This window comes from Miniopterus natalensis, chromosome 2 (genome assembly GCF_054644295.1).
Source record: "Miniopterus natalensis isolate mMinNat1 chromosome 2, mMinNat1.hap1, whole genome shotgun sequence".
NCBI classification, from domain to species: domain Eukaryota; kingdom Metazoa; phylum Chordata; class Mammalia; order Chiroptera; family Miniopteridae; genus Miniopterus; species Miniopterus natalensis.
The window spans coordinates 159,086,476-159,101,833 of NC_142082.1; the positions used below are offsets into that span (position 1 = coordinate 159,086,476).

Here is a 15,358-nt window from a genome sequence, read left to right on the forward strand (position 1 = left end):
ACCAAAAGGTTGCTGGTTCAATTCCCAGTCAGGGCACATGCGCAGGCTGCAGGTTTGGTGTGTACAGGAGGAAACAAGGGGCAACCAATTGGAACATTGATATTTCTCTCCCTGTCCCTGTCTCTCTTGGTCTCTCTCTCTCCCGTTTTTCCCTCCCTCCCTCTCTCTTCCTTTCTGTCTAAAAATTCAACTAAAAAACATATTTTAAAAAAAAGAACAAAAAACTAGCAGATGCCCTAAGACAACTAACACATTTCACTTCATTGATTGATTGATATTTATAAAATATTATTTCAGAGTGAAAGAATTCATTTTTCCTATGCATATTTACACTTTTAGATTGGGTTAAGAAATATCTATAATCATTTGTGGAGATGAATGCTTATGTTTTTATTCACCAAAACAAAGAATTATTAAGAGATAATAAAACTTGGATAGGAAAAAATTATATTCATACATATGGGAGGGCTATAATACTTTTAAATCCAAATGAGATATAGCTGTAAATCTAATGGCTCAGGGGTCTATTTCTAAGCCAATCTCTGTAAGAGAGGCCAATTTCTCAAGTAAACAAATGAGGTAAGTGATGCGGGGCTACCAGGAATATCATGGTCTCAGGCGCGTAGGCGCTACAAGCCGATGCTTTCCTCAGTTGCTCTCTTGGGCACTCGGTCTCGTCTTCATTCTGCACTATGTCGCTGCTGTCACTGTTGTTATTGGTTTCATAATCAGAGGTAACTTGAGCAGTGTCATCTGAAACAGAAAGAGACCAGCTTGTTATGAAAACTTGCAAGAAAAAGGGGTCCCGTTTGGATATTCCTAAAATGCATGTGGTAAATACAGTGTTTAGGGAACTACTGCCTTCATGAGCTTTTACACACCAAGAATATAAGATCATAGGGTTGGAGAAGGCACACATTTTAAACCCAGTAAAATAAGTAGGATCATGACTTCATTTAAAAGGCATTAATTAAGTCCTCACTATTAATGCTTAGATCAGTAGTTCGAATCTTTTCAAATCCTCTGGCTTTATAATTCCTTTTCCTTTATGCATCCCCCGATACACTAACCCGCCGAGTAGCTCACTAAAACACTAACCCTGGAATGAGCGTGCGGGTGGAATTGACACTCGGGAACAGAGTGGTCTCAGCGGGTGTGCTCAGAGCGTGGGAGACCCGGAGCACCCAATCTTCATCCCCAGGGGCGTGGGGCTTCCCCCTCATCTACCTCCGCCCACTGTTTCCCATTCCAATCAGATGACCAATCAAGTAATATCAAGTGTCTGAAATACCTGCTCCTGGGCCAAAAATCTCCAAAAGCTTAGGGCAGCTGAAAAGGTGACTGAGTGAAGTTTATTCAGTGTCCGCTATGTGCAGACACCACCGAAAGCACTTCATTCGTATGAACCCATTTAAGCATCCGGGCGAGCCTGCGACAGGCCTCACTGCATCACTGCATCGCTATCATCCTCGCTTAGCAGATAGGACCCGAGACGCAGAAAGAACAAATACACTGCCCAAGGCCCGCAGATGGTAGATTTTGCCACATGAATTTGAACTTCCGAGGTCTGACCCTAGTTCCTGTACTTTTGATAAAGGTCAGTTTCTTTTTCTCACTTACGGTTACTGCTTTCCATTGCCTATGCCTACGCAATCTCTGCCCTCCCCTAAGGCCACAAAGGGATCTTCCTGTGTTTTCTTTCAGAAGCTTCACTGTTGTAGCATTTACATTTAGGTCTGTGCTCCACCTCAGAGTAATGTTTCATGTGATGAGAAGGAGGGAGTGAAACTCATTTTCTTCCTAATCCCTTGGATCGCTCTGGCGTCTTTGTTAAAAGTTCAGTGAGCGTGTACGTGTGGGTCTAGTCTGGGGCCTTCTACTCTATGCCGCCTGATCACTTTGCTGGTCCTTGCGCCAGCACCACACTATCTTGATTACTGTAGTGTAAGCCTTAAAGCCAGGTCATGTACGCCTTCTAACTTTCCTCTCCTTTTTCAAGATAGCTTTGGATATTCTAGGTTTGTTGTATGTCCCATCTATTTACTAACTGATTTTCCTTAAGTTGCCACTGAGGAATGGCTTTTGTCACGTAGACGATTTCAATCACGAGGAACTTGGAGGACTTTTCCAAGGGCCCCTCTTTCTTCCATCTCTCTCATCCAACTGCTTCTATGTTAGAATCAGACACAGAATGAAAATGCAATGGACACGTTTTAATCCCATGATTTCTAGAAAAAATAAAGAAGCACACTCAAAGGCCACAGCTCTACGTGACAGTGCAAAGGTGGTAAGGAAATAGTCCCCTTATTCATCAGCCCCAGTAGAATCAGAAAAGATCAGAGACATGGAGAAGGAATATTCTGTGTGAATGCTGCAGTATCAGATAATGGCCACAAAGAGAATTCTCTTTTGCATTTTTCCTTGCTTATGTTCCCTGTCTTTCGTATGTTGCTATAAAACATAACTGTCTCAGGCAAATGATCAATATTTACTGAGTGTATATCAAGAAGTGCTGAGAGAGGGAATTAAGAATCATTCTTAGAAAGTAAGTCTATCTCCCCTAAAATCTATAGTTCACAGGAACCATTTTCTACCTTGTGAAATTTCAGCAATAACAAAAGTCCCTAAAATCACATCAATAATAATTATTATTATCATACTAATAGCAGCAAACACTAACTACCTACTGTCACTCAGATACTAAAACAAGAGATTTACATGCTTTAAGTAATTTAATTCTTACAACTATCCTGTTTGGCAGGTTCTATTATTATTCCCATTCTACAGATGAAGGAACTGAGGCAGAGATTACAAACACGTCAGTAGCTGAATCAGCATCAAAACCTGGCTCCAAATACCCTCTCCATAATACTGCCTCCAGGAAAAACTATGTTTTATACAAGCTTACATTGATCTAAGCAAGGTCATTGCTCAGGGTCTCCACTGGACATCTCCAAAAAGTACCCTGGAATGGGTGAACCTCAATGTCCAAGCTAAAATAACATTTCTATATAGTTCTATACATTATATAAAATGTCTTCTCATTTTAAAAATATATGTGTTGGGCATAGATTATATAGAATCATTTTGGAAAGCTTTGCACCAAAATTTCACCCATGATTAACTCTAGATAGAAAAATTATGGATGACTTTGCTTTCTTTCATTGTCTTTTAAAATCTCTCTTCTAAAATGTCAGGAACATATGTTATCTTTGTTGACCAGAAGAAAGAAATTAAAGCAATTTCCTTTTTGAGGACCAGATATAGAATTACCCGTTCTGCTCGGTGTCCGAATGGCCGCACCGCTTCTCTCCAGGGGCCCATCAGCAGCATTGCCTTGGGAATATGGCCTGCCACAGCTGAGAAACATTGGAACAGCAGTAAGGACATCTTCTTTTCAAAAAATCATAGGCACACATCATCTATGCGTGCACTGATAAATAACAGTAACCAAATATTTCTACCTTCTACTCGTTTGAGGGGAAAACTCATTTGGTTTTATACACGGACGCTGATATGCAGTGTACTATTTTCTTTTTTGCAAGGACATGATCAATACAAAGGATCAGAAGCTTCATTCGGCTCTCATGCTTCTCTGTAGTCTAGATCATATTGGAAGTGAAACTGCCAGCAAAATTGTGCTACATTATTCAGAGAACCCTGAGATAGTCTGCTACCTCTTTACAGTAGTAATTTTGGAGGTGCCGATGTGTATTTGGTCACAAATATCTTCCCCAATGGAATCCTTTTGTGCCTGTGTACAAACCTCACTATTAGATTTATTTCTAGGCTTAAGACATTTTATGTCCAAAGAGCCCTTTAAGAAAATATTGTATGTGTGAAAATAGAATAATAGTATATGAATTTTACTTTTTGCCTCAAAGACTGTGTTTTGTTGTTTTGTTTTTTTCCAGATTGATCAGTTACCTGTTAAGGCCCGAAGGAAATGACCAAGTTTGAATGTAAAATGAGTGCATAGGATACTAGTTGAGAAAAACAAGCCAAGGGGTATATTGTGGGTAACTGAGAAAAATAATGTAACTGAGAGGTGGTAACTTAAACTGAGGAGGTTGAAGGATATAGGATACTTTTGCTTTCTCAACCATTTTGACTGTATTTTTTATAAATTAAAAAATAACCTCACAATGGCCTGGCAAGTTTCCCCTCTCACTTATCTTGTTTAGAGACTTCATGGTTAGATTTTAATTCTGCATTTTGCTTCTGGGTTCCTTCCTTTTGCCTAATATTACAAAGGGTCTCAGAGGGTTTCTGTGTGTTTGTTACTTACCCCCAGATTACTCACTCTAAAAGACAAAGAAGTGGGTGACAGTTTATAATTTAATATAATTAATATCTCATCACTTTCCTGCCCTGAATCGTGCTTTTATGTGTGGTAGAGATAAACACTTCCAGTTAGAAAGTGTTCCTAAGTTAATTTATTTTTCAAGCCTTGAAGGTAAGTGGAAAAGCATAACACACAAATATTTCTAATTATGAAATCCCATCAGTTTGATTTAGGGAATAAAAGAAAAGGACAGGGCCAAAGGAAAAAGAGACTGGATGCCAACGATGTGCTTACATTCTCGAATGAAACTTGGTAGAAGCAGCGTTTATTAGTTTTAAGATTTTTCAATGCAAGATAATACTTAAAAGGAACATTTAAATTAGTAGTTCAAACATGCTACCTCTTATGCCAAGAAAACAGCTTGTTGCATAGACATTACAGCAGCCAAGGGACTGGGATTCAACGCCAAACCCTTCGGGTTCAGCAGGGGAAACCACAATAATTAGTCGTGTGTTTCTGGAGCTCTCTCGGCCTACATGGGTGGCTGCCTTGAAGGCAATAATAAAACATGGTTTGAATTATAGATTTATAAAGCCCAAACAAATAAAACACACTACTGGATTTATAAACATTACTGAACAAGTAGGCAGTGAAATTGCCTTGTTTTTCTCCAAAAGCTTTTTTATAAAAATCCCGTTACTTTCTTCCTGCTAGAAATAAAAAAAATAGATTGTGATGAGAAAAGCTATGTGAGCAGTAGATCTTTTCTGGACATCTCTCTTGTTTCTTTAAGCGACTTATGTCACTCAATCTGGAGGCTACAGTGGGGCAGTCTCCCTAGAAATGAGGGAGCAGATGTCCTTGTTGCTGGTCTTCCACTGGGCTTCATCTTGGCTCAGGATGCATACCCCAAAAAATGTTTCTTAAGGGTGTTCCACCAAACATTAGCTCCATGGGCAATTATTGGATGTTAATCTAAAAAAATGGATTCTGTGGTCAAATAAACTCGGAAAATGCTAGATGAGACAGAAATTAAGAGGTTTCCTTTTAGCAAGGCTCCTAAGAGCTTTTAATAAAGTCATGGCTGTTGTAAATCACTAAAAGGGAAATATGCTATGTCTGTTTCACCATAGATCATGCTTTTGTTTTTGGTAGGGGGGAAAAGATTGGATTAATATCCTACGGAAATTATTTTGTTTCAAAAGCTGTCATAGAGAGGGTGGCAGAGTAACTTTTGGTCAACAGAATAAGTTTTTACTTTGGCCATGGCCAAACAAACAAAAATGATTTTTCCCTTTAAAAATATTTGTAAAGAGAAAGGAAATAAAAATAAAGATTATTTAAAAATTCATTTAATATAGTTTATAAACAAAGAACCTGAAAGTGAAATTTGTGAAGGTCAAAAGTAAAAATATCTATCAAATCTGGGTCTGTGAAACATGTGATATTAGAAGAACAAGATATAACTAATTTATTTAAATGGCTATCCTCATTTACCTTAAAAAGAAACAACATTTTATTTCAGGCACTCTTGTGATTATACTTAGTTAAAAAAAAAATCAGCTCTTCTACTTAAATAAATATTGTAATGCTTTACGATCAATTGTCCAAGATGAAGCTGCCACTAGAGAACAACACTATGTTAATCAGTAAGAGAAGGTATTTCTTTCTTAGTGACATTGGCAAAATAATTACTCTTGCCATGGTAGGCCCTATTTTCTAACCCTCTATGAAATGCCAACACTTTGTAATCTTATTTCAACATGATAGGTCAGTACAATAAATTGCTTATCTGCACTCTGAGACCCATTTGAGTTCAGCATAAAGTGCCATGTGCTATTTGTACATTTTTAATGTGTTAAAATGGCAACTGCAAACTTAAGATTAAATGCCTTTAAAATCAATGTAAAACCCTCCCCAGAGAACAAATAAAAGATATTCCAACAAAATATCAAATTATTTTAAATTACTTGATATACTTTTTAAAAAATATATGCTGTATGTATTTTCTATCAGTAAGCAGACAAAATATACAACTAATTATTTTATGCCATCTCCCAAAATTAGCTATATGACCTATGTGGACGCTAAACTTTCTATTAACAGAAAACCACTGACAAATTGTTTCTATTATACCCTATTCAACACAAATCACATTATCCTATACTTCCTTGTCACCTCCTCTGGCAGACATACACATAGCTATATGGAGTGCTGGTGAGAGTTCCTAAGAGGAGAAATAGTATTCGTTTTATTATTAAACTCCAGTTAACAACATTCAATCCTTACCCGCTACATATAACAGGTGGAACCAGGATCTGAGGAGACAGGTCAGGGGCACTCTGAGTGTAAGTTAAGGCCCTGTGAGAGCCTAGGCCTTGTTTAGCAGCTGTGTCAGCAGATTCTGGAAACTGAACTGTAGAAATTTTGCTGACCGGACTGCTGGCCGGAGTCCCTTGGAGAGGTGAGGAACAGGGCGATGAAAGAGGTGAAATTTTAGCGAGGGCACCTGAGAAGCAAAGAGAGTCATTAAGTCAAAAAAAATGTCTTTGGCATTCAAACTTGCAACTCAAACTTCACCTTGGGCTCCTTCTAACTCAGCAAGGGCCACCTGAGCACTCGGGCCACGGGCCGGCCTCCCCGCATGCCGCCCTTTCGAGACAGGGCGTGGGTGTGTCCCCGCAACATGAAATGCGAGGAGTGAATCATCACGAAGACAACTGGTGGCAATGTTGGCAAATCCAGTGAAAGCCTTGGTGGCCTGGAGTAACTTCAGGACAGAAGGATATTATTTTTGTTTTTTCTCGTCACTCTAACACAATGAAAATGGTTAAAATTTTCTCTTATGTTTGTCTTCTCTTCGGCTGTGAAGTTTTTAGCAGCAGGAGGATAGGGTATTATTTTAAATATTAACATGTTTGGAGCAGAGTTTGGCAGGCATACAATGCTTAAAATATGTAAATAAAGAAGATACATTTTTTGAGGTGGTTCACTTTATTAACCATCTGCATTTTCAGCAAAACGACTATTATGGGCGTGAGATTACTTTGATCAGAGTAATTTCTGGAGAAAAGATTTAAAAATGTAACAAGATCCCCTTCAGATCAAACAATAGGCCTCAAGCTTAAATTTTAAGTGTGGATCTTTGTGCCAAACTGTTTACTCTCTATTGTGAAAATGTTGCAGAACAATGAATTAGATTGCCAAGTGCTGATGTTTGAGTACAGGGATGATGTCTTTTAAATTTCCTCTCCCCCAAACATAGAGAAAGCAACCTGCACTTAAAATGGAAGAAAAAGAGAAATAGCTTCTGAGCAGCCCCCTGCTTACTGATTCTCATGATTTTATGGCTGAACAATCTACAGGAAAGCAAGTAAAATGAAATCATTAAAAGTTGTTTCCTATTTCTCACCACCCTGGGCAAATGTGCAGCCAGCAGCTCTCACATTGAATAATATGTGTGGTGAACTGGCAGCTGGCTTAGTCTGCTTCCAATGTCTAGTCTCCCCAAAGTTTTCTTTGTCACACCCACAGTTTTCCTGGTCCACTGGATGGAATATGAAGCTTGCTGAAGGGCTATTATAATTAGTTTCTTGTTGCTTTGTTTTGTTTTAAAAGAGGAGAACCGGTACTCTTCCTTTGTTTCTGTGTGGAAGCCAGTGGCTCCTCCTTGTTCTTTTCTCAGTATTTTTATTGTTGGTTCCTCATCAACAGATCAAACTTCTGCCTTTATATCTAAGTGAAACCACTTAGAACCGAGAGGTTAAATAACCTTCCCAGGGTCACAGAGCTAGCAAGCAGGAGACTGTGGAGTGGGGCCAGCTATTCTTGTAAAACGTGGTTTATCAGCCCATACTTCTACCAGAAGCAGCTCATGGAAGAAGAAAAATCCATTCTCTAGTAGGCAGCATTTGTATTGCTCTGTACCATGACAAGCTTTATGGTATTAATTGTGATTTCTACTTCTCTTGAAAAGGTATAGCTATTTTAGCAAAGATGGTGACAAACCTTCACATCACATAATCTCTTAAGCCAAAAGAAAATTAAGTTCCCTAAATATTTATCTCAGGGTTTCCCCAACCAATCTATTGTTGGGTGCAGCAGGTGCATTATATAACCTGTGAAGTACAATGGTTGTAAATTATTTTTAAAAAAGACTTTATTTGGAAGCCCCAGAAAAAATCATTCGTTAATATTATCTCTAATATTAGATTTATATTAGAAATTATATTAAAATCTAACATAATTAGATTTTCTTATTATAATTTTATAAAATACAGGAAATTAAATTTTTCAACAAGCTCGAAACCCCTTCCCATTTCTCCACTGCTATAGAACATCATATTTACATGTTATTACACACATGAGGGCTCTGATTTTTAAAAAAAGAAAAGGTTGAAAAGGACTGGTTTAATATAGACTATTTGTTAGATTACAGCTGACGGAGTCTCCAGATATCTTAGAAGAAAGCAGTACAAGCATTAAAGAGCTGGGCGGGGTGTGACGTTGTGTAAAGGTTACCAGGGTATTCGCACAGAGGAGCTCAGTGGTTTTTCACTCGAACAGCGGCTGTGTGCGCTGTTCCAGGGACTGAGGCGGCGCAGTGAACAAAAACTCCTGCTCTCATGGAGCTCCCCCTCTTTGGGGGCGAGACAAAAATTTAAAAAATGGATGTAGAGGAAGTGGAGAAGGAGGGAAAAGGAAAGGAAGAAAAAAGAAGATTGAAGGAAAAAAGAGGAGATGTAGGAGGAAAGGGAAGAAAGGAAAGTCAGGTAGCTCTAAGTAAGAGGAAGAAAAACAACGTGGAGGACACAGGACAGAGGAGCTCTCAGCGTAAAATCGGAACAGAGATCTGCTGGAAGGGGGAAGACACTGAGACAAGTGTTGGGGACAACATGCTCTACAAAGAGGGCCTAGCGGAGGACCGGTCGGAAAGTCAGTGTGGCCTCAGCTCGGCAAGGAGGAAGGAGAAGGACATGTCCCTGGAACATGGTCAGAGAGCTTGCTGGGCAAGGGGGCAGAGAGCTGCGGGCCCAGGCAAAGTTTGAATTGTTGTATCTTAAAAAGAGCCTCCTGATAGTCATTGCTTTAGGATAGGTAGTTGTGAGTTTTTCCACAAGCTTTGACCCCTTTGATACAAAGCCCGTGGAAACATGGCACATTTCTGTCTCGACGCAAATACTTTCTGAAGGTCGTTTACGAGACGAGTGGTTTCCTTTCATTGCTAATTTTCAGTAGATGCCAGCTGATGTTCTCAGAGAAGTGAAATTCTCTCTTAAAAATCCACTCAACGACTGGAGTTCTTAGAACTCATGGATTAACTTAAAAAAAAAAAAAGAGCAGACCTTAAGACTCCAAATTTACTGCCTGGGATAAAATTTAAAATAAACCTTGAAACAGAGGAGAAGCACTTTGCTTCTGCCTTTCTGTGAGTACATATTTTGAACACTTCTAACAAGCAAGAGTCTTGGCAACAACCGTGAACAGCAGGGATATTTCTATTCTGTAGGTGAGAAGATAAGGCATAAACATGTAAATTCCTCTCTTTTCAAAACCAAACTACTATTTCTCGCAGTCTGCATTATCATAGTTTACTTAAAGTTTTAAAAACAGAAAGAGAATGCCATAGGAAATGGGCACATTTACATATTACATGTTTTCAAATAGATGGAAAGTGCAGATAAAAACCAAACACTCTTTTCAGAAAGAAAAGACTACAAACAAAATTATTTCAGACACAGGAAGAGGATACTCCAAGGAAACGGGAGAAAGACGCTTCTTTCAACTTTTCAAGAACAGATTATTTTCTAGGGTAGTTTAAGTGTAATCATGTGTAATGTTAGCAAACTTTATGACATTTGACATCTCTTCCAACTTTGTTGCATACTCACACATTTACACACACACACACACCGGTGAAGGGATTCAGGGTTTCAGATAAATATGCATTCTCTCAAATATGTTTATCTTCATTTATATTTCAGTAATTTTAAGAGACTCCAGGAAAGAGACTTAGCTCATGAAATACAAATCTTGGAGTAACTGAAACTGCACTAATGTGAAATACTTAAAACATTAAAAAATAAAAAAATTTAAAACATAACTTTAAAAAACTCTAAAATGCCAAGTCCTTTCAGTAATTCAGTCTGTAATTTCTTGCTCCCGAGAGCATGAAAAAATGTGTGTCAAGACACAAGGAACTTTGGGCAATCACAGGGAGATGATAAACAATACTGGAAGGAAATTATTTAAGTGAATCCATCTGTTTTGTGCAGTAAAACTCTCTCAGCTTAATTTTAATTGACCAAGAAAGGAACCAGCATGCCTGATAAATACACGCCTCTTTTCCATGCCCACAGGCAAATGGATAACCCTAGCTGTTTTACAAAACAGAACATGTATCTAAAGTATAGGATGCAAAAATAAAATCACAAAGTCATAATTTCTCTCTCATTTCAAATTTTCTATAGGAAAAACTCAGTCTTGCTTTTAGGTGTAGAAAGATCTGTAATCTTATAATCGTATAAGATTATAAGAATTTTATACGAGTTATAAGAATCTGGGAAGGGAACTACTGCAAACTCATTAAGTATAAAATTAGAGGAATTTTAAAAGCTCATTAATGGCACAATGGCAGCTCTACATCCTGAGTGACTCATAAATAGAAAAGCAAGATTGAAAATGCAAATAATATTTAAATCTCCTATTTTATGCAAATAATTGGTTGTGTCTCAACTACTTAAATTCACCTGATTGATCGAGCTAGTGGACACACTGCTGAATCGATTTGTGTGAAAAACAGGTCATTTCTTTTCCAGTGGTTCTATGCTCTACTCTTTGCTTGTCTCCTCCTACCTCTTTTGCCTATTGCTTGGTACTTTCCTCCTTAGACTCTATTCACACTTTGATTCCATTTCCTTATATCCTTTGCCACAGAAAGGGACTTTACCAGGTCCCTTTCCACATAGTTTATTGGAAAACAGCTGGCATCACAGTCAGTTTTATCAAACATAACACACCTAGGTAGCTCAATCAGACCAATGCCACCCTTAAAGGGAAACAAGGGTTTCAAAACAGAAGGGCCCAGCTGATCAGGGAGAGCCATAACTGAGTTTCAGCTCTCTCACTCTTGATGGATTTTTCCCCCCTTTTGGCAGACTTTCAGGGATTTGCTTAGTTGAATTAATCATGCTTAATATATAGGCTCTTTTGCAAATATTTAGCTCTGCTGTGACAGCAATCTAAAGATGCCACAATGCAAAATCCTCTCCAAAGTAATCATGATAGAGATACTGTACGTCCTTTATACCAAGAATGGAGAGAGGCTTTTGCCGTGGCTGTGGCTCTAATTTCTGCCATCTGCCTTTGTGGTATCTTACAAGGACATTCTTCCCCTTTGACACTTTGCTCTTTCTTCTTGAGTTCAGTCATATGAATTGGGGAGCAGGACACAAGAAGATGAGGCTGTTCCTCATGTCTGTTCCTTCGTTTGTTCTGTTATTCCCAATAAATCCACTAACCACTGAGGTATAATTGACATATAACAATATATTAGTTTCAGGTATACAGCATGATTCAATTTCAACTTCTTGAGTTTATCATGTTGGTTATTGTAATAATTTTAATTTTATTACCTAAATGGAAAAAACAAGTGACAGAAAACCAAATGCTTCCATTATCTGGTACTCACCCAAGGACAGCACCAAAAAAAAAATTTAATTTTAAATTTTCTCAATTCGTTGTACTCAGTTTTTTCTAGTATAAAGTTATTTGGACAAAAGAAAGAATTTAGGGTGAATTATGTGAGTTTGGACAAGTTACTTAACATTTCTGTGACTCCGTTTCCTAATCTGAATCCATTTTCTGATCTACACTTAAACTCATATTTCATCCCTTGAGTAACATATTATTATTGTCCAATATTTTAATTGTCTTTTAAAAAATCTTTAAAACATACCCACAAATCTGGAAATACAATTATTTAAGCACATAATGTTTATTTGATGGACTCATAGTTTTCAAATTTATTTATTCACCATTTTTATTACATCTTAGACTTCTCTACTTTTACTTTTCTTTCTAGATTACATCCACCATTAATTCCTTTAGTTAAGATTTGGTAATTAGTAAAGTTTTGACTCATCTTAAAATGTCTTTAGTTCATTCCTATTCTGGTGAGATAGCTTTGACACACACACAATTTTAGGTTGACTATTATATTCTCTCAGACTGACTGCTTTTCCTGAAAAGGTAATTTGTCTTTATCTGGCTGACTTAAGATTTTATTTTTTATTGTGGTGTTGTGTAGTTTCATCATTTTGTGTCAATGTGTGAATTTTTTCCCCTTTACTCCACTTATCCTCAGAGTTTATGTCCCCTATCCTCTACTGCAACTATGATTATGTAATTAGAAAGTTTAATTCCTTTTCTTATATCTTTTACATTTTCTAGTGTCTCATCTGTGCTGCATTCTGGGTGATTTCTTCACATCTTCTGCCTCCCAGTTTATTAATTTTCCCTTGAATACTCTATTATGTCACTTAACATATCATATTTCCTTGATTGTAATTTTAAAAGTTATATTTAGCTGGTCAGCAATGATATCTTCTCCCATTGCTGTTATTTTTATAGCCTCATATTTTTCTTTAAATATTTTTAAAGGAATGAAATATTTTAGCATTTTAATATCTCAACCCTTTGCTATTTTTTCTGCTATTTTTTCCCTTCACTTTCTCTAACTTGTGTTTCTTGTGTGCTTAGTGATCTTGGTTGCAAATTCCAATTTGTTTGAACTTGATATGTTGAAATCATGTTGCCCTTAGCTGGTGATGCTTTCCAAAAATTATTTGCACATATTTTTATAGGGAGCCAAGGGTCTTCCTCACCTATGACCACTTTAGTGCTCCTTTAAAGGTCTGAGGTTTAATGTAAAATGCTCAAATTTAGTTCCTTCACCTTGTTGGAGTCCCACACCTGAGTCTCCACATTACTGAGTTAATCTGTATCTGCCCTCAGGGCAACCCAATTTAAGTATTTGCCCACCTTGTCCTGTTCCTGGCCCTGGTGAAAGCTCAATTCTATTTCTCAGGCCATTAATGATTTCTAAGGTAAAAAATTTAATGAACATTTTCAAAGAGCAGAGAGGACCAGATTAGTTTTTGGAAAACCAAATTACCTTTAATGGTTTCGCTCACTGATGCAATTCCAATAAATACAGTGAACTTTTAGGACAAAGTATCTTCCTAACACAAAACAGTTAGAGATTTAAGCAAAGTTGGTGCTTAAATGGTTTCAAGAAATAGTCACCAAAATAAAGTGGGTGATCAAAGGGAAAGAAGTCATTAAATTATCTTCCTCGATGTAAAAACAGACAACAGAAATGCTTCCTTAATTTGTGTCTCTTAAAAATAAAAGTGTATTTCAAGACAGTCTCTTGAAATATTAGTGGCATGTGATTAGTTTCTCTAACCCTCATGGGAACATTGCTACTTTGAGAACTTCTGCTTGTGATTCTATAGTTTGCAGCAAATCCATGTTCCTTTGGCAACAAATAGAAATATGCTGAGTTAAAAACTAAAAGCTATCAAGGTGAGAGAACTAATTTGGGGGACTAGGTTTCCAGAAAGAAGAGATCCTCAGCAGTGTGAGCTAAAATCCTGTGAATGTTCCTCCTTTCAGAGCATTATTTCCTAGCAATCAGCACGGAGCAAAAGGCTGAGAGTCCAGGCCGAAGGATGCAGCATCAGGGAAACAAGCCAGCAGAGCTATTGGCAATGTCAGGAGACGGACAGCACAAAAACTGGAGTTTGGGGCCACCGTGCCAGTCAGAATCTGAACGTATAACAGCCCCGTAGAAGGGGGCGGTTTTCCTCTTGAGCCATTTGGTGAATTCTTAGGCAGCTATAAAGGCAGGAGAGGAAGAAGCTAAAAGGAGCCCTGGCTGGGTGGCTCAATTCGTTGGTGTGCCGTCCCATACACCGAAAGCTTGTGGGCTCTCTCATCTCTCTCTCTCTTCCTCTCTATCTAGAGTTAATTTAAAAAATCCTCTAGTGAGGATTAAAACTTTTTTTTTTTTTAAATGAAGCTAAACCAGAAGCTACTGAAAATCTCATGAGAGTTTTCTGCAGTGCTGACCGATGAAGACAGAGTCAGAATATTCCAAGGAGTGGCCACAGTGAACAGCCACCTCTCACCTGGGAATCGAGGGGGAAGGAGGGATGTGGGAGAGGGCAAGAGGGGATAAATGGTGATGAGAAAGTAAAATAAAATGCAATGAAAGAATCTGACAAAAACTATACACCAGCTTTGAGTCAGCACAGGTTCTGATTAAGTGAGGTCATCTCCCCCCAAATCATTTTACTTTCGTGCCTGAAACTTTATTGTTCTTAATTTTGCTATCTCAGCTCTTCACCATAGCTCCCCAGGTCCTATGCCAACTGGGCTCTGTCTACATACTTGTTTTCGTTTCCCTTCCTGCTCTTTCAGTGCTCTCCCTTTCTGTTTCTTAGCTTTGCCAGTCCTTTAAAAATCATTTCTCAAGCTTTCTCTCAATGTGTTGGGTCTTATATCTCTTTTCTTCTCTTTGATTATTTGAAAGTCTTCCCTTGCTTCCTTATTATAGCCTTTAAAACACTATACAGCAAGAGCTGATGACCCGTTTACAGTCCCCAGCACAATGGAAGTGAGAATTCTAGGAGAGGGGGAACAGGGTCTGGCTTAATCATGGCCACATTCTTGAAACTAGTTTAGTGTCTGAAACAGTGAACACTCCACAAATATTTGTTAAGTAAATCAAGCTTGAGGGAGGGGAGAAGCTGATGCTTAGCCGTAGAAGGAGTGCATTGACACCCACATGGAAAACTCCGTGTAGTAGACAGATGCCAGATCCTGGACAGGAAAAATCTCATCAGGTTTCATGTTGCACCTGTCTGAAAAGGAAGGAAAACTTCCTGCCACAGTGCTGTTGGCTCTTCTGGTTGCAAACTTGTGGGATTTTTCAAAGAGCTTTCAAAAGTCCTGAATTTATTTTCTCCAAATTTAAATACCTCTTCTTTCAATATTTATATATTGGGG

At 38.1% G+C, this 15,358-nt stretch overlaps 1 protein-coding gene across 1 annotated transcript in view; it reads right to left on the minus strand.

Annotated features, from left to right (window-relative positions):
* PDE3A (phosphodiesterase 3A) overlaps positions 1 to 15,358 on the minus strand; it is a 258,613-nt gene that overhangs the window by 24,925 nt on the left and 218,330 nt on the right. The window contains exons 6-8 of the mRNA XM_016197413.2: positions 6,575 to 6,794; positions 3,274 to 3,359; positions 599 to 753 (exon numbers count right to left, since the gene is read on the minus strand). Coding sequence (XP_016052899.2) covers positions 599 to 753; positions 3,274 to 3,359; positions 6,575 to 6,794 — 461 coding nt within the window. The remainder of the gene's footprint in view (positions 1 to 598; positions 754 to 3,273; positions 3,360 to 6,574; positions 6,795 to 15,358) is intronic.